Source organism: Acanthochromis polyacanthus, chromosome 10 (assembly GCF_021347895.1).
Source record: "Acanthochromis polyacanthus isolate Apoly-LR-REF ecotype Palm Island chromosome 10, KAUST_Apoly_ChrSc, whole genome shotgun sequence".
NCBI lineage: Eukaryota > Metazoa > Chordata > Actinopteri > Pomacentridae > Acanthochromis > Acanthochromis polyacanthus.
In genome coordinates this window covers 8,253,330-8,275,587 of record NC_067122.1, presented here as the reverse complement: position 1 = coordinate 8,275,587, position 22,258 = coordinate 8,253,330, and the positions used below count along the sequence as shown (strand labels likewise).

Here is a 22,258-nt window from a genome sequence, read left to right as displayed (position 1 = left end):
CATGAAAATAATTGGCAGTTGAAGCCCTACACTTAATGTAGTGAACTCTGTGGCCTTTCAGTAATTGGAATTTTGGCCTGTTATGGTGATTCAGCTTTGTATTGTAGACTTTAGAACCACTGGAATCATTCTGTATGTCACATTTTGACAGATGATCTACAAAAAACTAAACAAAAACAAACCCTCTTCCCTGCATTTAGACATTTCCTCATGAATTCCCTCATTAACATTCATGTTCACATCTTGACAAAGTGTTAAACAGACCCTGTACCCTCGGTAGCACACGATCAGACACAGATTTGGAAGTGGCAATATCTTTCTGTCATCCGCAGCCAAATCCCTACAGATCTTTTCTCCCATGTGTGCGACAGACCCGTCTGCTGCGGTGAGCCAGGAGCTTTAAAATGACAAAGATCCTGATGGTGCATCGTGTCATCAAACATCAAAGCTCCTGCCAGCGCTTATGTTTCAAATGAATCGGGTTTTCTGGAGCGCTGCAGCTACATGGCTTAGGGCCTCACACTTCAGCATATAGAGTATAATAATAACTACTTTGAGGTTGTGGGAAATTAATGCGAGCCTCCCTCTGCTTCCCACACATTTAGCTGCTAGGATCTGCACCAGCGACCTCAGATGTGCTGCTCACTTTTCTGATGTTAAACTACTTTGGTGTTGGCCTCGAGCTTCACCTGCTGCTCCACTGGATTCAGCGCACAATTATGCTCATCTGCATGTCTTTGTCTCCACAATGGACTGGCTTCACATAACACTAAGATCCGCCATCTGTCTATACTGCAGGTTTTTTTGTCTGAAGGGCAGAAATGGGTAATGAGCGGTTTCGCATCAGCCATTTCTAGCCATATGGTGGTTAACTTTTATTAAAGCTCACATGTCTCTAGAGAAGAAGTAAGGAACTCTTTAGTATGTGACTCTAGTTACACATTTAAGTCTTTTGTTGTTAAATACTTTACAAGTAGGGCTGCCAAAATTAGTCGATCAATAAAAACCTAAAAATGATTGTTGGACCACTCAACTGTTCATCAGACAAAGTAAGGTATTTAGAAATGCTTCCTTCTGTAGGAAAGTGTAACCAACATTTTTTAGAAATCACACAAATTCTTAGCAGATTCGTTGATAACTAAAACAATGATGTGCTGCAGATAACATGTTGTATATCGGGTAGAAAAGGTGATTTGTGTTGACAAATACACAACTATAAAGAGGCTTCAACCTGCCTGCACCAATCTCTTTAAAACAAGCTAAAAACTCGATGTATGCGTATTATTACCTAAATAAACATCTCGCTCTATTTTGGTCTCTAACTCCTGTAGTACATCAGGAAAACATTGTTGGTGTATTTTGGGAACTGCCCTCACTGAAGCACAAAGCACAGCCCGATGTTCTTATATGCTTCAGTCATTACAGATGTAATATTGAAATTTTCTCATTGGTTCAGTTGTTAATACAAAGTTGTAGCTCTAAGTCTACTGCTTTCTGCTCAACTTGGAAGACTTTGTTCCCTTGATGTGAACATAATTTGTGTACATGCAATACCGCCTTTTAGAGGGTAGCTGCTGCACAGACACAAATTTGAAGTTATGTCTGTGGAAACATTTGGATGCCTGTGGAGGATTGGCACAAACTCCTGCAGACTTGAACAGATGACTAAATTTGCATCATTATGACCTAAGCAGCGCTCACAGTCCACAGCATGGAAAGATATTGTTGATTCTATCAGCTGGAATAGAAACTCCACCGGTGACACCATTCTTATTCTTACTAATAATAATGGATTAGATTTACGGTGTAAAGTGTCTTGCCCAAGGACACATGACTAGGTCAGAGCGGGAATCAAACCGCCGACCCTTCGATCATTGGACGACCCACTCTACCACCTGAGCCACAGCCGCCCTGATCTCCATCATACAGGTTGTGAGAGACTAAGTTGTTGATTGGTCAGGGCAGAAAATGTAGTCAGTCTTGTCTGTTGTCCAAGTCAGGATTAGGATTTAGGTCTCTGAAATCTGTGATATTTATCAGACAGTGTCATAAAGTCTGATCTCAGTATGAGTAAATGAAACAGAGACGGTGTGCACCATGGACAGGTATGCCTTTTTCTGAATCCTTCACTGAATTATTTAGGTAGAACTGAACCTTGTGTTTTCTACTATTCTGTTGGCCTGCAGTATTTTCATAGCCTCTATCGGATAAGAGATCTTTTTTCCATGCTTCTAAAAAACACATTTAAACTCACTACAGTGGTTGCGTACTGTACAGTGTCTGCTCAGCTCTGTCTACAGTAACAACTAGTTAGATAGCCTGGAGCAGACGGGCGTCTCTGTGGACGGTCCAACGCTGCTTCACTCACTTCTCTCTGATATGATGAATTATTCTGTTTGGTTAATTTTCCTAATGTGGCTGCGATCTGTACTCTCAAACCCAGGACCTTTTGCAGTGTTTTCTCTGAACATAATGCAGTGGATTTAGTGCTGTTGTATGTTTTACGTTCGTGGCTACTTTTTGTTGTTTTCCCTCTGCGCTGTATTGAAACTGAGCAGTTAGATGGAAGCATCAGGAAAGTGATGGATGACAGGCTCTAGGAGAATCTGTTTGCCAACACTGGAGTCAGCAGATTACATTCAGTCTTGTGCTGAAAAAAGAAATCGATTGATCAATTAGGAGACTAAACGTTGACAAGGGACAGTTCAGATCTCATTGCTTGGTTTGGATCTTTCTCTGCTCATTTCCTGTCATCTCTCTACTCTGTAGTAAAGACATAAAACCTAATCTGACAATAGATTTTACAGCAGATTGAAAAGGATGAATATTTGCCTTAGCTTCTCAAATCTGATGAGCTACTGCCATTCAGAGAGATTCTGATCTTTTGTATTGTTGTTCTCTACAATTAATCAAAGAAATAATAGTAGCCTAATCGATAGACAAATATCACTATATAAAGCCCTTAACCAGTTCATTACCATAATTTTGGTTTTTCACATAAAATGAATGGCATTTAAGTAGAACTTCAGTAAAGAGTGTTGAATACACTGTTTTAAAATGTTCTTGTCTATTTACTTACTGAAGATAAACACCATTTTTATATCTGTTTTTATTAAGTAGCACCAAGAGTCTAGCCTAGCTTAGCATAAGGGGAAAGAGAAAATACTCTTACAAGCACCTGTAAAGCTCTCTAATAAACATGTTGTTTAATCCTTCCACAAGCCAACATGTAACAATAGCTGTGTTTTCAGAATGTACTTTATGCAGATTGTAAGTATCACTATTGAAATTTGAAAGAAAATAAATAAACTCTCACAGTTTCACAAATTAAGTTTATATGCTCACTTCAGGCAGATTTGGACTTTTTCCAGAAAGATTTAATGTGGATATCAGGTGATGGTAAACACTTCTCAAAGTTCTCTTATAAACATTTAAATTACTTTTTTTTTTATCTGTCTGTGCTGCTTTCATTTTCCCCATCTCTGGCCAGGAAATTAAACCATGTTTTTTTTTTTTTGTTTTTTTTTTTTATTTGTCTCTCACATCTCTAAGTGTTAAAGTAAAAGCAACTGGACTTTAGTTTCTTGGGGAAATTTAACCCCTTACTAAAAAGATTTCTTATGTTCTCTGAGTCAGTGTGTGATTGAGTCTGGGAAGGGTCCTAGATCTGCAGTATGTGTCTGATGAGTGATGTTGTAGACCACCACCTCTGTTTGCTGGTAGTTGTTCCAGTTTGACATCATTGATCTCATTGTGTGTTGTTGTCGTTTAACGTAAAGATGTAGCTGACCTACTGAATCCTGACCAAAGGTATCGACTCTCCTGTGTTGTCATGCTCTTGTGAGGTGGTTGTTTTGTTGGTCTCTTCTCCAGTACATTCATTCCTCACCACGTTGAACTGTGTTTCCTTCCGTGCTCTGGAGTGGTTGAGGCTCTGGGTTAATGATCAGAAGGTCGGCGGTTCATGTCAACCAGCCCTGTTGAGCCTTTCACTCTATCTGCTACAGAGGTGCTTTATGAGGGCTAAACTTGTTCTTTATCTCCCAACCGGAATATGCAAAAAGAGAATTTCATGGTGTTGTAATGTAGCTGCGACATTACAAGGTTCTTCTTCTTCCTGTGTCTGGGTGTCCATCGGATGGACAAACTTCTGCTTCAGCATGTTTCTGAGCTTTTACTGAACCAATATGTGGTGTTTGTTAAACATCATCCTTCGTTTTTCAGTTTACTCCTGCAACATAAGGTGTAAGAGTGCTGCTCCATGGATTGTCCGAAGATGACAACTGAGTCAGAATCAAAACGCAGGAAGTGGAAGCCTTCATTGAGGACATCAATTCTGTGGACAGCCACAAGTTCACTCTCGACACGTTAGAGAAAATAGTTTGACCTTTTTGGATTGTGCTGTGCACACTGAAGATAATAGAAGCCTTATCATTTAAGTATCCAGAAAGCCCACACACAGATCAATATTTACCATTTTAACTCAACACTCAGTGGAGCACAAGCTGAAGGTTATCAGAATTCTGCACCATCGGGCTCAGAACAAGGACAGAAGAAGCACAAACACTTCAGAGAAGCACTTCAAATGGTCCAAAGCAGGCCTTTGTCAGAACCACAAAAAGACACAGAACAGACAGAGAGGAAAAGAACAATCAATGGAGCAGCATTGTTATTCCTCACATTGCAGGACTATCTGAAAAACTCAGGAGGATCTTCAACCAACACAGGATGCCAAGGCAGAAGATTATCCACCCCAAGGACAAAACACCCAGGCAGAGTGATGTAGCGTACACAGAGCAGTGCAGAAAGGATGCACAGACGTGTACGCTGGGAAATGGAACAAGCAGTTCACAAGCACAACACAGGAGAGAAAACTCCTCACAGCAGGACTCAGCAGCCCTCCTGCATCTGAAGGACAAGGAGGTGTTTGCATTATTCACACTGGTCCAGTGTTTGACCTGAACTCACACTGATGACAGATGAAGGACTGAAGCCGCATTGACACTGTTTGGTTTTATTAATCTACTATTGAACACTTTAACACTAAATTTACTCACCTGCAGATTCTTTGTTTTATCATTAAATTCGTGTTTCCCTGCTGTTCTTCACAGGTGAATTTAAGATGGAGCAGATCCCTGCTACACCCTGCAGGCCTCCCCCCTCCTCTTCTGTGACCACACAGCCGACCCCCAGGACTGATCTGTTTCCTCCCCCAACCACTGATGACTCCCCTGTAATCCCAGCCAACCGTCCTCCTACTCCACTACCTGAAGCCGAACCTGAACAACCTGCACCCTCGCTCTCAAAGGAAGAGGAGGGGGAGGCAGAAACAGTCTCTGAAGTGAAGCACAGGACTCCCAAAAAAGACCTGCTGGAGATCGACCGCTTCACCATCTGTGGGAACCGCATTGACTGACCAGCGGCAGCCGTCGATGTAGCGATGAACCACTCAGGAAAGACGGAGAGCGAAGGCCTCCCAGCCCGGCTCTCCTGGCCAACAGCAACAGAAAGCGGACTATTTATTTAATTCAGTGGCACTACAGTAAGTTATTGTGAACAGGGACACACGGTGTCAGACGATCCTGCTGTTGTTGGAGCCTGAAGTTGACAAGCCTGACAAAGAAAACTTCAGCAGGCTGATGAACAGCGGGAGACAAAGTGTGAGTGCGGCAGACCAGTTGTTAGGATGAACTGGCATGTGTCAGTGTGTGTGTGTGTGTGTGTGTGTGTGTGTGTCAGTATTTGGAGTGAGTGTTTGAGTGTGAGAATGTGTGAGTGTGATGGCACACAAGCACTTCCTGTATGAGCAGCACTGGGACCAGAAGGAGAGAAGTTTCTCAGTGAGCTCAGCAGTCAGAAAGCAGATAAACTGGTATTAAAGGTAACACCTGAACGGTACGTTATCAAGGGTTATTTTTAAACTATCAGCTCTTATCCAACATATCAGTTCACAAGACAGACTGCTCAGACTGAGGTTATTAAGAGGTTTAGGAAAGTTAATTCTGGAATTAGTTTAAAAAAAAAAAAAAAACGCCAAGCTGAGGTTTAGGACCGATGAATGTTTAACAAAAAGGCTGAAAATAACATTTGTTCTACACAGTTATCTTGTCTCTAACATTTTCCTTTTTTTACTGTGAATTACTGGATAGATTTACATTTAGGGTGTCTAAAATATATTCAAATTACACAGAAAAAAAACACTCTAATTCTGGGTCACAGCTGGGTGGTGAGGTTGTTTCAATCAGACGGTTTGTTTTAAAGGCAGTCACACACTGTTAGTTTAGTCTATGCAGTTCTCCATTGGTTGTTTTCTACACCTTATACCTCAGTGGAGCCGGTTTTAATTTTGAAGTGAACCATCGATACTTCCAACATCATTTAGCAGCGTAACAAAAGTGACTTCTGAGCAGTGACTTTTAAATTAGAGCCCGAAGTAGAGCTTGTCGTTTACACAGCCATTAGAGTAATTTGCAGCCTTCAGCAGCTAACAGAGCTTTCATTAAAGGAGCAAGTCAGTGCATGATGTTAACTGAAGCCGCCGGTCAGATGCTGCTGCTTTTACCGGCCAGATGTAGAGCAGAGGTCCATTTAAAACCACACGACGAGAAAAGGTGCAGTTTGTCACTGATATATACTAAACATAACCCTAACTTCATTTTTTGGTACATATTTTAAATCATTTTATATATATATATATATATATATATATATATATATGGCGACAAGTCATCTGAAATCCATCATTTAATATCTCTAAAATGCTGTTGATCATTAGAAAAGGTTGTCACTTTGTGGTACTTGATTACAACAGAGAAATAATATTTAATCTTTCATTACTTTTGGAGAATGTTTGCACTGATGGACTGTATTATTTAAATACAGTCACATGATGCTCTAATGTTTACATCTTAGGATAATAGAAGCAATATTTCCACAACAAAATGCCTTTTCTGCATGTGTGTTTTAAGATGTATTTCGTTGACTTAAATTATTTGCTACGAACTTTCCTTTAATTGCGATGATAGATCTCTAGATACAGATTATAATAGACCCGTCATGTCAGCGAGCGTTCATTTGTCACCCATGTATGTAACTGATTGTAAACAGAATATAATTATTCCTAACTTTTTTTTTAGAGTTTTATGAAAGCCATGCCAAAACTTTCATTTGTATCCAGTTAATCTTTGCATATTTACTCCACAGCAGCTGTAAGAGGGGGGGAAGATCAAACAAAACATCACTCAAACTAAATAATCAGCTCCAAAAACTGTAATCGCTTCTGTTTCTCTACCTATTGGTCAACTTATCTGGGAACATAAAAAAGTACTTTCCTGCATGTAAAATACTTCAAACAATAATATATTTAATGTTGCTTTGGCGAAGACATATTTTATTTGAAGCAGAAGGAAGATTTACATAGTGTTTCCGCATATCAGCATCTATTGGATTCTATTTTGGAGAAAGATTTCCATTGATGTCCATTATCATTGTAATGAGGATGATTGTTCTAGTTTTCGAGCTGCGATTTGTGATAATGTATTTGCACGTGAAATCTGACTCTCCTCAGGATTTCATGTGGATTTTGTCAAACGCCTCATCTCCACTGGCCAGAGTTCAGCATCGTAGTGTTTGGTCTGGAGGTCAGACGAACCTCAGCTGAGCTCTGCTCTCCATGGAGACGAGGCTGAAGTGTTCTTATGCAAGCTGCGATGGTCTCGTACACTGCCTGCTTTGTTTCATCAGTTTGGTTCCATATTTAATTCCTACCTTGATATTGTATGAAAGTGCCCCTTTGGAATAATAAAACTTGGTTTCTTAAATGTGTTGTTTTAATCCAACTACATAAAGCAGAATAATTATGTAGAGCCTTGTGGGTTTTTTTGCAAATGTCTTACTTATACCAAAACGGTTTCTTCTGATGGATGCTGAATTTCTTTGAAAGGTAATTTTCAGCCTCTGACCGACAACATGCCGTGAGTCTGTTTCCTGATTTGAAGTCAGAATGAGTCAGTTTTTCTACAGATGTGAAACTACAGTTAGTTTGTCTCAGGTACACTATGAGTACATTAAATTTACTTCTCCAAACACAGTTTCTCACTTAAAGGCAGATAGGCTGTCATTTGACACCTTTTTACCCATTACACGTACACTACCTTTCGTTGTAATGTTGAAGATAATCTTTTGTTAGTTTTCAACTAAACCGAAGTGTTACGAAGGTCTGCACTACCGTTAGAAAGTTTGGGGTCAGTTAGAAATGTCCTTAAATTTGAAAGGAAAGACTTTTTTTCAATGAAGACAACATTAAATGAATCAGAAATGCAGTGTAGACATTGTTAATGTGGTAAATGACTGTTCTAGCTGGAAACAGCTGATTTTTAATGGAATATCTCCATAGGGGTACAGAGGAACATTTCCAGCAACCATCACCCCTGTGTTCTAATGCTACATTGTTAGTTAATGGTGTTGAAAGGCTAATTGATGACAAGAAAACTATTTTGGAATTATGCTAGCACGTGAATAACAGTGTGAGATTTCATGGAAAATGTCATAGTTTAGTATGTTGTCTAAAAATGGATAGAAGAAGTCATAGTTTAGTATGTCGCCCGGAAATGGACCAAAAATGTCATAGTTGAGTATGCAGTCCAAAAATGTACAAAGAACATCATAGTTTAATATGTCGTCCGAAAATGGACAAAAACGTCACAGTTTAGCATGTCGTCAAAAAATGGACAAAAAAATCATAGTTTAGTATGTCGTCCAACAAAAAAAAGACAAGGTACCCAGGTAGCTCACCTACTTGATAAGGTGATTCATAAACTGTACAGGCTCAGAGACGCTGGTTCAAATCCTGCTGATGGCCTTTCATTAAACAGCAAGAATTTAGTGTGGCAAAGAAGGCAGAGTTTCTTATGTCGTTAAAAATGTGGGAAAAATGCGTCCCAGTTTAGTATATCATCCAAAATGCGAAAAAAACGTCATACTTTAGTATGTTGTCCGAAAATGGACAAAAAACGTCATAGTTTAGCATGTTGACCGCAAATGGACAAAAAACGTTATCGTTTTGTATGTCGTCCGAAAATGGACAAAAACATCATAGTTTAGTATGTCATCCAAAAATGGACAAAAAACGTCATACCTTAGTATGTCATCGGAAAATAGAAAAAAACGTCATAGTTTAGTATGTCGTCCGAAAATGGACAAAAAAACGTCATAATTTAGTACGTCGTCCGAAAATGGACAAAAACGTCATAGTTTAGTATGTCGTCCAAAAATGGACAAAAATGTCATAGTTTAGTATGTCGTCCGAAAATGGACAAAAAAACGTCATAGTTTAGTATGTCGTCCAAAAATGGCCAAAAACGTCATAGTTTAGCATGTCGTCCAAAAATCTACAAAAAACATCACAGCTCAGTATGTCATCCAAAAATGGACAAGGAACGTCATTTTTGGGACAAAAATGAACAAAAACGTGATATTTTACTATATTGCCCGACAATGGACAAAAAGCGTCATAGTTGAGTATGTCATCCGACAATGGACAAAAACGTCATTGTTTAGTATGTCGTCCAAAAATGGACAAAGAAACATCATAGTTTAGTATGCCGTCCAACAAAAAAAGACAAGCTGCCCAGGTAGCTTACCTAGTTGAGAAGGTGGTTCATAAACTGTACAGGCTCAGAGACCAGGGTTCAAATCCTGCTGATGGCCTTTTATTAAACAGCAAGAATTTAGTGTGGGAAAGAAGGCGGAGTTTCTTATGTCATTAAAAATTTGGGAAAAATACGTTCCAGTTTAATATGTCGTCCAAAATGCGAAAAAAACGTCATAGTTAAGCATGTCGTCCGAAAATGGACAAAAAACGTCATAGTTAAGCATGTCGTCCGAAAATGGACAAAAATGTCATAGTTAAGCATGTCATCCGAAAATGGACAAAAATGTCATAGTTTAGTATGTCGTCCGAAAATGGACAAAAAACGTCATAGTTAAGCATGTCGTCCAAAAATGGACAAAAATGTCATCGTTTAGTATGTAGTCCAACAGAAAAAAGAAAAGCTGCCCAAGTAGCTCACCTAGTTGAGAAGGTGGTTCATAAACTGTACAGGCTCAGAGACCAGGGTTCAAATCTTTCTGATCGCCTTTTATTAAACAGCAAGAATTTAGTGTGGGAAAGAAGGTGGAGTTTCTGATGTCATTAAAAATGTCGGAAAAACCCGTCCCAGTTTAGTATGTCGTCCAAAATGCGAAAAAAAAGTAATACTTAATACGAAAATGGACAAAAAATGTCATAGTTTCGTATGCAGTCCGAAAACGGACAAAAAAGGTCATAGTTTAGTATGTCATCCGAAAATGGGCAAAAAACGTCACAATTAAGTATCTCATCCGAAAATTGACAAATACGTCACACTTTAGTATGTTGTCCGAAAATGGACAAAAAACGTTATCGTGTTGTATGTCGTCCGAAAATGGACAAAAACGTCATAGTTCACTATGTCATCCGAAAATGGACAAAAAAATGTCAGTTTCGCATGCAGTCCGAAAATGGACAAAAAACGTCATTTTTTGTCCGAAAAAGGACAAAAACGTCATAGTTTAGTATGTCGTCCGAAAATGGACAAAAAACGTCAGAGTTTAGCATGTTGTCCAAAAATGGACAAAAAACATCATAATTTAGTCTGTCGTCCGAAAATGGACAAAAACGTCATAGTTTAGTATGTCGTCCAAAAATGGACAAAAACGTCATAGTTTAGTATGTCGTCCGAAAATGGACAAAAACGTCATAGTTTAGCATGTCGTCCGAAAATGGACAAAAACGTCATAGTTTAGTATGTCGTCCAAAAATGGACAAGGAACGTCATTTTTCGGACAAGAATGGACAAAAACATCATAGTTTAGTATGTCGTCCAAAATGCGAAAAAAAAGTCGTACTTTATCATGTTGTCCGAAAATGGACAAAAATGTCATAGTTTCGTATGCAGTCCGAAAATGGACAAAAAACGTCATATTTTGGTATGTTGGCTGAAAATGGACAACAAACATCATAGTTTAGTATGTCATCTGAAAATGGACAAAAAACGTCTTAGTTTAGTTTGTCGTCCAACAGAAAAAAGACAAGCTGCCCAAGTAGCTCACCGAGTTGAGAAGGTGGTTCATAGACTGTACAGGCTCAGAGACCAGGGTTCAAATCTTTCTGCTGGCCTTTTATTAAACAGCAAGAATTTAGTGTGGGAAAGAAGGCGGAGTTTCTGATGTCATTAAAAATGTGGGAAAAATCCGGCCCATAGTCATAGTTTAGTATGTCGTCCGAAAATGGACAAAAAAACGTCATAGTTTAGCATGTCGTCCAAAAATGGACAAAAAAACATCATAATTTAGTCTGTCGTCCGAAAATGGACAAAAACGTCATAGTTTAGTATGTCGTCCAAAAATGGACAAAAACGTCATAGTTTAGTATGTCGTCCGAAAATGGACAAAAACGTCATAGTTTAGCATGTCGTCCGAAAATGGACAAAAACGTCATAGTTTAGTATGTCGTCCAAAAATGGACAAAAAACATCACAGCTCAGTATGTCATCCAAAAATGGACAAGGAACGTCATTTTTTGGACAAGAATGGACAAAAACATCATAGTTTAGTATGTTGTCCGACAATGGACAAAAACATCATAGTTTAGTCTGTCGTCCGAAAATGGACAAAAACGTCATAGTTTAGTATGTCGTCCAAAAATGGACAAAAACGTCATAGTTTAGTATGTCGTCCGAAAATGGACAAAAACGTCATTGTTTCGTATGCAGTCCAAAAATGGACATAAATGTCATAGTTTAGTATGTCGTCCAACTAAAAAAAGACAAGCTGCCCAGGTAGCTCACCTAGTTGAGAAGGTGGTTCATAGACTGTACAGGCTCAGAGACCAGGGTTCAAATCTTTCTGATGGCCTTTTATTAAACAGCAAGAATTTAATGTGGGAAAGAAGGCGGAGTTTCTGATGTCATTAAAAATGTGGGAAAAATCCGGCCCATAGTCATAGTTTAGTATGTCGTCCGAAAATGGACAAAAAAACGTCATAGTTTAGCATGTCGTCCAAAAATGGACAAAAAAACATCATAATTTAGTCTGTCGTCCGAAAATGGACAAAAACGTCATAGTTTAGTATGTCGTCCAAAAATGGACAAAAACGTCATAGTTTAGTATGTCGTCCGAAAATGGACAAAAACGTCATAGTTTAGCATGTCGTCCGAAAATGGACAAAAACGTCATAGTTTAGTATGTCGTCCAAAAATGGACAAAAAAACATCACAGCTCAGTATGTCATCCAAAAATGGACAAGGAACGTCATTTTTTGGACAAGAATGGACAAAAACATCATAGTTTAGTATGTTGTCCGACAATGGACAAAAACATCATAGTTTAGTCTGTCGTCCGAAAATGGACAAAAACGTCATAGTTTAGTATGTCGTCCAAAAATGGACAAAAACGTCATAGTTTAGTATGTCGTCCGAAAATGGACAAAAACGTCATAGTTTAGCATGTCGTCCGAAAATGGACAAAAAAGCGTCATAGTTTTGTATGTCGTCCAAAAATGGACAAAAAAACATCATAGTTTAGTATGTCGTCCGAAAATGGACAAAAACGTCATAGTTTAGTATGTCGTCCAAAAATGGACAAAAACGTCATAGTTTAGTATGTCGTCCGAAAATGGACAAAAACGTCATAGTTTAGCATGTCGTCCAAAAATGGACAAAAACGTCATAGTTTAGTATGTCGTCCAAAAATGGACAAAAAAACGTCATAGTTTAGTATGTCGTCCGAAAATGGACAAAAACGTCATAGTTTAGTATGTCGTCCGAAAATGGACAAAAGCGTCATAGTTTAGTATGTCGTCCGAAAATGGACAAAAACGTCATAGTTTAGTATGTCGTCCGAAAATGGACAAAAGACGTCATCGTTTAGTATGCAGTCCAAAAATGGACATAAATGTCATAGTTTAGTATGTCGTCCAACTAAAAAAAGACAAGCTGCCCAGGTAGCTCACCTAGTTGAGAAGGTGGTTCATAGACTGTACAGGCTCAGAGACCAGGGTTCAAATCTTTCTGATGGCCTTTTATTAAACAGCAAGAATTTAGTGTGGGAAAGAAGGCGGAGTTTCTGATGTCATTAAAAATGTGGGAAAATCCGTCCCAGTTTAGTATGTTGTCCAAAATGCGAAAAAAAGTCATACTTTATCATGTCGCCCGAAAATGGACAAAAAACGTCATAGTTGAGCATGTCATCCGAAAATGGACAAAAACGTCATAGTTTAGCATGTCGTCCGAAAATGGACAAAAAACGTCATAGTTGAGCATGTCATCCGAAAATGGACAAAAACGTCATAGTTTAGCATGTCATCCGAAAATGGACAAAAACGTCATAGTTCAGTATGTCATCCGAAAATGGACAAAAACGTCATAGTTTAGCATGTCGTCCGAAAATGGACAAAAAACGTCATAGTTGAGCATGTCATCCGAAAATGGACAAAAACGTCATAGTTTAGCATGTCATCCGAAAATGGACAAAAACGTCATAGCTCAGTATGTCATCCGAAAATGGACAAAAAAATGTCAGTTTCGCATGCAGTCCGAAAATGGACAAAAAACGTCATTTTTCGTCTAAAAATGGACAAAAATGTCATCGTTTAGTATGTCGTCCGAAAATGGACAAAAAAAGTCATAGTTTAGTATGTCGTCCAAAAATGGCCAAAAACGTCATAGTTTAGCATGTCGTCCAAAAATCTACAAAAAACATCACAGCTCCGAAAATGAACAAGGAACGTCATTTTTCGGACAAAAATGGACAAAAACGTGATAGTTTAGTATGTCGTCCGAAAATGGACAAAAAAACGTCATAATTTAGTACGTCGTCCGAAAATGGACAAAAACGTCATAGTTCAGTATGTCGTCCAAAAATGAACAAAAATGTCATAGTTTAGTATGTCGTCCAACAGAAAAAAAACAAGCTGCCCAAGTAGCTCACCGAGTTGAGAAGGTGGTTCATAGACTGTACAGGCTCAGAGACCAGGGTTCAAATCTTTCTGATGGCCTTTTATTAAACAGCAAGAATTTAGTGTGGGAAAGAAGGCGGAGTTTCTGATGTCATTAAAAATGTGGGAAAAATCCGGCCCAGTTTAGTATGTCGTCCAAAATGCGAAAAAAAGTAATACTTTATCATGTGGTCCGAAAATGGACAAAAAATGTCATAGTTTCGTATGCAGTCCGAAAATGGACAAAAAAGGTCATAGTTTAGTATGTCGTCTGAAAATGGGCAAAAAACGTCACAATTAAGTATGTCATCCGAAAATTGACAAATACGTCACACTTTAGTATGTTGTCCGAAAATGGACAAAAAACGTTATCGTGTTGTATGTCATCCGAAAATGGACAAAAAAATGTCAGTTTCGCATGCAGTCCGAAAATGGACAAAAAACGTCATTTTTTGTCCGAAAAAGGACAAAAACGTCATAGTTTAGTATGTCGTCCGAAAATGGACAAAAAAACGTCATAGTTTAGCATGTCGTCCAAAAATGGACAAAAAAACATCATAATTTAGTCTGTCGTCCGAAAATAGACAAAAACGTCATAGTTTAGTATGTCGTCCAAAAATGGACAAAAACGTCATAGTTTAGTATGTCGTCCGAAAATGGACAAAAACGTCATAGTTTAGCATGTCGTCCGAAAATGGACAAAAACGTCATAGTTTAGTATGTCGTCCAAAAATGGACAAAAAACATCACAGCTCAGTATGTCATCCAAAAATGGACAAGGAACGTCATTTTTTGGACAAGAATGGACAAAAACATCACAGTTTAGTATGTTGTCCGACAATGGACAAAAACATCATAGTTTAGTCTGTCGTCCGAAAATGGACAAAAACGTCATAGTTTAGTATGTCGTCCGAAAATGGACAAAAACGTCATAGTTTAGTATGTCGTCCGAAAATGGACAAAAACGTCATAGTTTAGCATGTCGTCCGAAAATGGACAAAAAAGCGTCATAGTTTTGTATGTCGTCCAAAAATGGACAAAAAAACATCATAGTTTAGTATGTCGTCCAAAAATGGACAAAAACGTCATAGTTTAGTATGTCGTCCGAAAATGGACAAAAACGTCATAGTTTAGCATGTCGTCCAAAAATGGACAAAAACGTCATAGTTTAGTATGTCGTCCAAAATGGACAAAAAAACGTCATAGTTTAGTATGTCGTCCGAAAATGGACAAAAACGTCATAGTTTAGTATGTCGTCCGAAAATGGACAAAAGCGTCATAGTTTAGTATGTCGTCCGAAAATGGACAAAAACGTCATAGTTTAGTATGTCGTCCGAAAATGGACAAAAGACGTCATCGTTTAGTATGCAGTCCAAAAATGGACATAAATGTCATAGTTTAGTATGTCGTCCAACTTAAAAAAGACAAGCTGCCCAGGTAGCTCACCTAGTTGAGAAGGTGGTTCATAGACTGTACAGGCTCAGAGACCAGGGTTCAAATCTTTCTGATGGCCTTTTATTAAACAGCAAGAATTTAGTGTGGGAAAGAAGGCGGAGTTTCTGATGTCATTAAAAATGTGGGAAAAATCCGTCCCAGTTTAGTATGTTGTCCAAAATGCGAAAAAAAGTCATACTTTATCATGTCGTCCGAAAATGGACAAAAAACGTCATAGTTGAGCATGTCATCCGAAAATGGACAAAAACGTCATAGTTTAGCATGTCGTCCGAAAATGGACAAAAAACGTCATAGTTGAGCATGTCATCCGAAAATGGACAAAAACGTCATAGTTTAGCATGTCATCCGAAAATGGACAAAAACGTCATAGTTCAGTATGTCATCCGAAAATGGACAAAAACGTCATAGTTTAGCATGTCGTCCGAAAATGGACAAAAAACGTCATAGTTGAGCATGTCATCCGAAAATGGACAAAAACGTCATAGTTTAGCATGTCATCCGAAAATGGACAAAAACGTCATAGCTCAGTATGTCATCCGAAAATGGACAAAAAAATGTCAGTTTCGCATGCAGTCCGAAAATGGACAAAAAACGTCATTTTTCGTCCAAAAATGGACAAAAATGTCATAGTTTAGTATGTCGTCCGAAAATGGACAAAAAAACGTCATAGTTTAGTATGTCGTCCAAAAATGGCCAAAAACGTCATAGTTTAGCATGTCGTCCAAAAATCTACAAAAAACATCACAGCTCCGAAAATGGACAAGGAACGTCATTTTTGGGACAAAAATGGACAAAAACGTGATAGTTTAGTATGTTGTCCGACAATGGACAAAAAGCGTCATAGTTGAGTATGTCATCCGACAATGGACAAAAACGTCATAGTTTAGTATGTCGTCCAAAAATGGACAAAAAAGTCATAGTTTAGCATGTCGTCCGAAAATGGACAAAGAAACATCATAGTTTAGTATGCCGTCCAACAAAAAAAGACAAGCTGCCCAGGTAGCTTACCTAGTTGAGAAGGTGGTTCATAAACTGTACAGGCTCAGAGACCAGGGTTCAAATCCTGCTGATGGCCTTTTATTAAACAGCAAGAATTTAGTGTGGGAAAGAAGGCGGAGTTTCTTATGTCATTAAAAATTTGGGAAAAATACGTCCCAGTTTAATATGTCGTCCAAAATGCGAAAAAAAGTCATACTTTATTATGTTGTCCGAAAATGGACATAAAACGTCATAGTTTAGCATGTCATCCGAAAATGGACGAAAACGTCATAGTTTAGCATGTCGTCCGAAAATGGACAAAAACGTCATAGTTTAGTATGTTGTCCGAAAATGGACAAAAAACGTCATAGTTTAGTATGTCGTCCAAAAATGGACAAAAATGTCATAGTTTAGTATGTCGTCCAACAGAAAAAAGACAAGCTGCCCAAGTAGCTCACCTAGTTGAGAAGGTGGTTCATAAACTGTACAGGCTCAGAGACCAGGGTTCAAATCTTTCTGATGGCCTTTTATTAAACAGCAAGGATTTAGTGTGGGAAAGAAGGTGGAGTTTCTGATGTCATTAAAAATGTCGGAAAAACCCGTCCCAGTTTAGTATGTCGTCCAAAATACGAAAAAAAGTAATACTTTATCATGTTGTCCGAAAATGGACAAAAAATGTCATAGTTTCGTATGCAGTCCGAAAACGGACAAAAAAGGTCATAGTTTAGTATGTCATCCGAAAATTGACAAATACGTCACACTTTAGTATGTTGTCCGAAAATGGACAAAAAACGTTATCGTGTTGTATGTCGTCCGAAAATGGACAAAAACGTCATAGTTCAGTATGTCATCCGAAAATGGACAAAAAAATGTCAGTTTCGCATGCAGTCCGAAAACGGACAAAAAACGTCATTTTTTGTCCGAAAAAGGACAAAAACGTCATAGTTTAGTATGTCGTCCGAAAATGGACAAAAAACGTCATAGTTAAGTATGCAGTCCAAAAATGGACAAAAAACATCATAATTTAGTCTGTCGTCCGAAAATGGACAAAAACGTCATAGTTTAGTATGTCGTCCAAAAATGGACAAAAACATCATAGTTTAGTATGTCGTCCGACAATGGACAAAAAAGCGTCATAGTTTTGTATGTCATCCGAAAATGGACAAAAAATGTCATAGTTTCGTATGCAGTCCGAAAATGGACAAAAAAAGGTCATAGTTTAGTATGTCGTCCAACAGAAAAAAGACAAGCTGCCCAAGTTGCTCACCTAGTTGAGAAGGTGGTTCATAAACTGTACAGGCTCAGAGACCAGGGTTCAAATCTTTCTGATGGCCTTTTATTAAACAGCAAGAATTTAGTGTGGGAAAGAAGGTGGAGTTTCTTATGTCATTAAAAATGTGGGAAAAATCCGTCCCAGTTTAGTATGTCGTCCAAACGCGAAAAAAAAGTCATTCTTTATCATGTTGTCCGAAAATGGACAAAAAATGTCATAGTTTCGTATGCAGTCCGAAAATGGACAAAAAACGTCATATTTTGGTATGTTGTCTAAAAATGGACAACAAAAGTCATAGTTTAGTATGTCATCTGAAAATGGACAAAAAACGTCTTAGTTTAGTTTGTCGTCCGAAAATGGACAAAAAACGTCATATTTAGTATGTCGTCCAAAAATGGACAAAAAACGTCATCATTTTGCATGTTGTCTGAAAATGGACAAAAAACATCATCATTTACTATGTCGTCCAAAAATGGACAACAAACGTCATAGTTTAGTATGTCGTCTGAAAATGGACAAAAAACGTCATAGTTTAGTATGTCATCTAAAAATGGACAACAAACGTCATAGTTTCGTATGTCGTCTGAAAATGGACAAAAAAAGGTCATAGTTTAGTATGTCGTCCAAAATATGATAAAAACGTCAGAGTCTAGTATGTCCACCAAAATGTTGAAAAAAAAGTCATAGCTTAGTATGACGTCCAACATGTGGACAAAAACGTCATAGTTTAGTATGTCTTCCAAAATATGACAAAAACGTCTTAGTTTAGGATGTCGTCCAAAATATGACAAAAACATCATTGTTTAATATGTTGTACTCAGCTGCATGCCTTCGTCCATCAGGCCTCCGTTGACTCGTCCCACCTGCCGTCTCTGGAGCTGAAGCTGGATTGGAACAGACCAAAGTACCGTCCAATCACAATGCCAGCTGCCTCTCGAACGGCTCACTGACCGGCTCGGATAGTCTCAACGAGTGTCCCACAACATACTAGAGATGTAGATCTCTGTTATTTTGAACCCTTCGACAGTCTGAGGACTGAAATCTTAGAAGTTCTTGAGTAGTACTCTGTGAGTTTGAACCTTCAGACAGTCTGATGACTGAAGTTTTAAAAGTTTCTCAGTACTTCTGTGTTAGTTTAAACTTTCTGGTTAACAGAAGCCTTAAAACTTGTGACCATGAGTCTTGATATCACATTTAGACCATCGATCCGAGTTCTTCTCAGACCTTCATCTGTGGGTTCTTTAGAAATGCTGAACAAACTTTGATTCTCTTCACTGAACAGTAAAGTTTGTGGAGATCAGAAGGTAATAGTTTTATCGATGCCTTCAACTACTAGTAGACTTAATCTGGAAAGCAGTTTTCTGAAATGAGTTCTAAGTAACTCTGTCACAATCAAACCAAGAACACAGAAAGAGGAAATGTTTGAAGAAACAACTTGTTTTACTTTCAGACTAGAAAATGCTTGAAGACCTTTATATGTTTTCGCTCTTTTTGATTGTTTTATCATCTCTTCTGTTTAATATGATCTTCTAAAGTCTAACTGGCGTCTTTTCAAATGTGTTGTCTTTAGTTTGATCTCACTAAACCACCAAATCCACTAATCACCGCACACAACTATCCAGTACAAAGTCCTAAAACACACCAAGAAACATATTAAAGAGGATTTTACTGCTGGAAGCTGCAAGTCAATGCCTAAAGAACAAACTAAAGCAACGGATTCAAACCCAGTTCAGTGAAGAGAAGCAGAGGAAATGTTTGACTGCAGACATAAATCACGAAGACACTGAGCTGCTCAGGTGTTCCTGATAACAACAAGCAGCCACCTGGACAGCCAATAGGAACACAGCTTACTAGAAGTCCAGAGGGCTGGCTTAGTGAAGTAAATTTAGTTTAAAGTTGAAACAGAAAGTTAACAAAGACAGTCAAAAACCACCTTCTGATACCTGAAATCTCTGAGTTTTCACACAAAGAACGCCTGAACATGTCAAACTGGTTCCATCACTGTAAAAACGTCAGTATGATGTGTTGCTCAAAAAACATTACAACCGGCTGTCGAGGGTCGCCGAGGAGCAACACAAAAACAGGACAAACACTGGTTTCCAGGGGGTTGAAAGAGTAAGTTTACAACAACACAACATGTGAGCAGAAAAATCATAAAGTCTGTCTTTAGTTCAGCTGAAAATATTAGTTTTTTATCTTTTTTATTGACCAAACTTTTCAGGAAGTAGATGAAGAATTAAAGCTTTCATGTAGAAGTCCAACTTATTTTGGATCCTTGTGGAGAGTTTAGTCTTCATGCTTCATAGCAACATTTAATAAACCTAAAGCTTCCCTGGGCTGCACAGTGGCGTAGTGGTTAGCACTAGCCTGGGATCTTTCTGCATGGAGTTTGCATGTTCTCCCTGTGCATGTGTGGGTTTTCTCCGGGGTCGCATCATACTATTATTTAATTTATATAACGTTATGTTTTATACACAATTAATTGATTTAAAAATGAACTTGAACGCTGGTTTGCAAAGTTCCACAAATTCCGTATTCGTTTCCTCGTCTTCATTTGTCGTTTCAAACCGCAAGCTCTCGTGAAAAAGTTTCCAATTTCTGTACATTCGGCTGCCTCTGTTTCCAGAGCTTTCCTGTTTTAATGGTAGTGTCTACAGATACGGACCCATACCCGTAGCCTGTGGCCTACGGATACGGCACTCTCCATTTGCCAGACAGATACGGACCCGTACGCGAGTCTCACGAGTCACGAAGCTGCTAACTGCTGCTAACTGTTGAAAGGTAAGCAAAGGTTAGGGCTAGGGTTAGTGTTAGGGTTAGGTTTAGGGTCCGTACCTGTGGTACTGATGCTACGGGTTCGTACCGCTAGCGTCTACCGGGAGTCACGTGACCAGATCTCACGTATCTGATTGGCAAATGGAAAGTAGCCTGTGGCCTACGGATATGGGTCCGTACCTCTAGCAACAACCTGTTTTAATTCTTGCCTTCTCCGCACCACCCTTGCTCTTCCTGTTTTCATCTTTCAAACACCTCTGACCGTGTGCACAGACGTGTTAGGTCAAGATGCGTCTGAAAAAAAAAAGAGCTGTCAGTGGAGGCGCCCCAGGAACAGCGGTAGCAGCAGAATGATCAACCCAGTGCCATGACTGAACACCGGCCCTCGCGGCCCAAACATCAGACCGGCCCACCAGGAATTGTCCCGGTCCTCACGATTAGCCATCCCTGGCCTGGGTTAGTATGTCGTCTAAAACATGACAAAAACGTCATAGTTTAGTACATCGTCCAGAATATGAAAAAAAACATCATAGTTTAGGATGTCGTACAAAATATGAAAATAAAGTCATATTTTAGTATGTCGTACAAAATGTGGAAAAAAATGTCATAGTTTAGTATGTCGTCCAAAATTTGGAAAAAAAACATCATAGTTTAGTATGCCGTCCAAAATATGAAAAAAAGTCACAGTTTAGTATGCCGTCCAAAATGTGGCTCTCCATCCACTGCAGGCCGCCGAGGTTTAAAAAGGTGAACAGCCAACCATCGTCCACCTTGCCGTCAATTTTTTTTGTCTGATCTCTAAACAAGAACAAGGAGGGAGAACTGAAATGTTCTGATTTCATGCCACTATTGTTCCAGATGTTTCAATCTGAGTCCTTTCAGCTGAAGTTTCTGTACAAGTTCACTGTACAAGTTTCGCTTCTTCCCAGCCTCAGCCCTGCATATCATGTGTCTGTACAGCTGAGAGTCCCATCTGCCCATCTGCCCATCTGCCCCTCTGCGGGTCTAATGAGAGCATGTTATCAGTGGAGAAATGTGCTCACAATCAGCGATCAAAGGCTTTCAAACAGGAGTCGGCCTTGTCTCCAGGAGCTGGGGCCCCCCAAGAGCGCCGGACGAAGGACAAGGATGCTATTGTGCCAAGAGACAGAAGGGAAGCCCACCTGATCACCGCTCCACCAATCACATCCCCCCCTCTGGGCGGCACCGCAGATATCCTCTGTCCGTCTGCCCTCTGGGAGGAACCAGGTCAAAGGTGGGGAAGACAGAGTCCACCTGTTAACAGGAAAGACAGAAAACTGGCTCAAATGTACGTCCGGACTGAGACTGTTTGAGTTTTCAAGAGTACTGCTGGATGAAAGGCATAAAAATAACTACAGGTGATAATCACCTTATGTATCTAACAAGAACATTTGTTGTAGTTATACTCATGTAGGAGTTACAATAAACACAATCTGATATTTTACGTCCAGTCCACTTCAGCTGACAGTTTAATGACTCATAATTAGTTATAATTTTCTGTTCTGTTAATGGGGCTGCACAGTGGGGAAAGTGGTTTGCAATTTCACCTTGCAGCAAGAAGATCCCCGGTTCAAATCCCGGGGTGGGCCTGGGATCTTTCTGCATGGAGTTTGCATGTTCTCCCTGTGCATGCGTGGGTTTTCTCCGGGTACTCCGGCTTCCTCCCACAGTCCAAAAATATGCTGAGGTTAATTGGTTACTCTAAATTACCCGTAGGTGTGAATGTGAGTGTGATTGTGTGT

The 22,258-nt window shown here is 39.1% G+C and overlaps 1 protein-coding gene across 2 annotated transcripts in view; it reads left to right on the top strand.

Annotated features, from left to right (window-relative positions):
* Positions 1-7,820, top strand: part of tapt1a (transmembrane anterior posterior transformation 1a) — a 30,130-nt gene extending 22,310 nt beyond the window's left edge. For both annotated transcript variants that reach the window (XM_022202153.2, XM_022202152.2), the window contains one exon: positions 5,112-7,820. In XM_022202153.2, the coding sequence (XP_022057845.1) occupies positions 5,112-5,416 (305 nt within the window). In that variant the 3' untranslated portion in view covers positions 5,417-7,820. The remainder of the gene's footprint in view (positions 1-5,111) is intronic.
* The last annotated feature ends 14,438 nt before the right edge of the window (positions 7,821-22,258 follow it).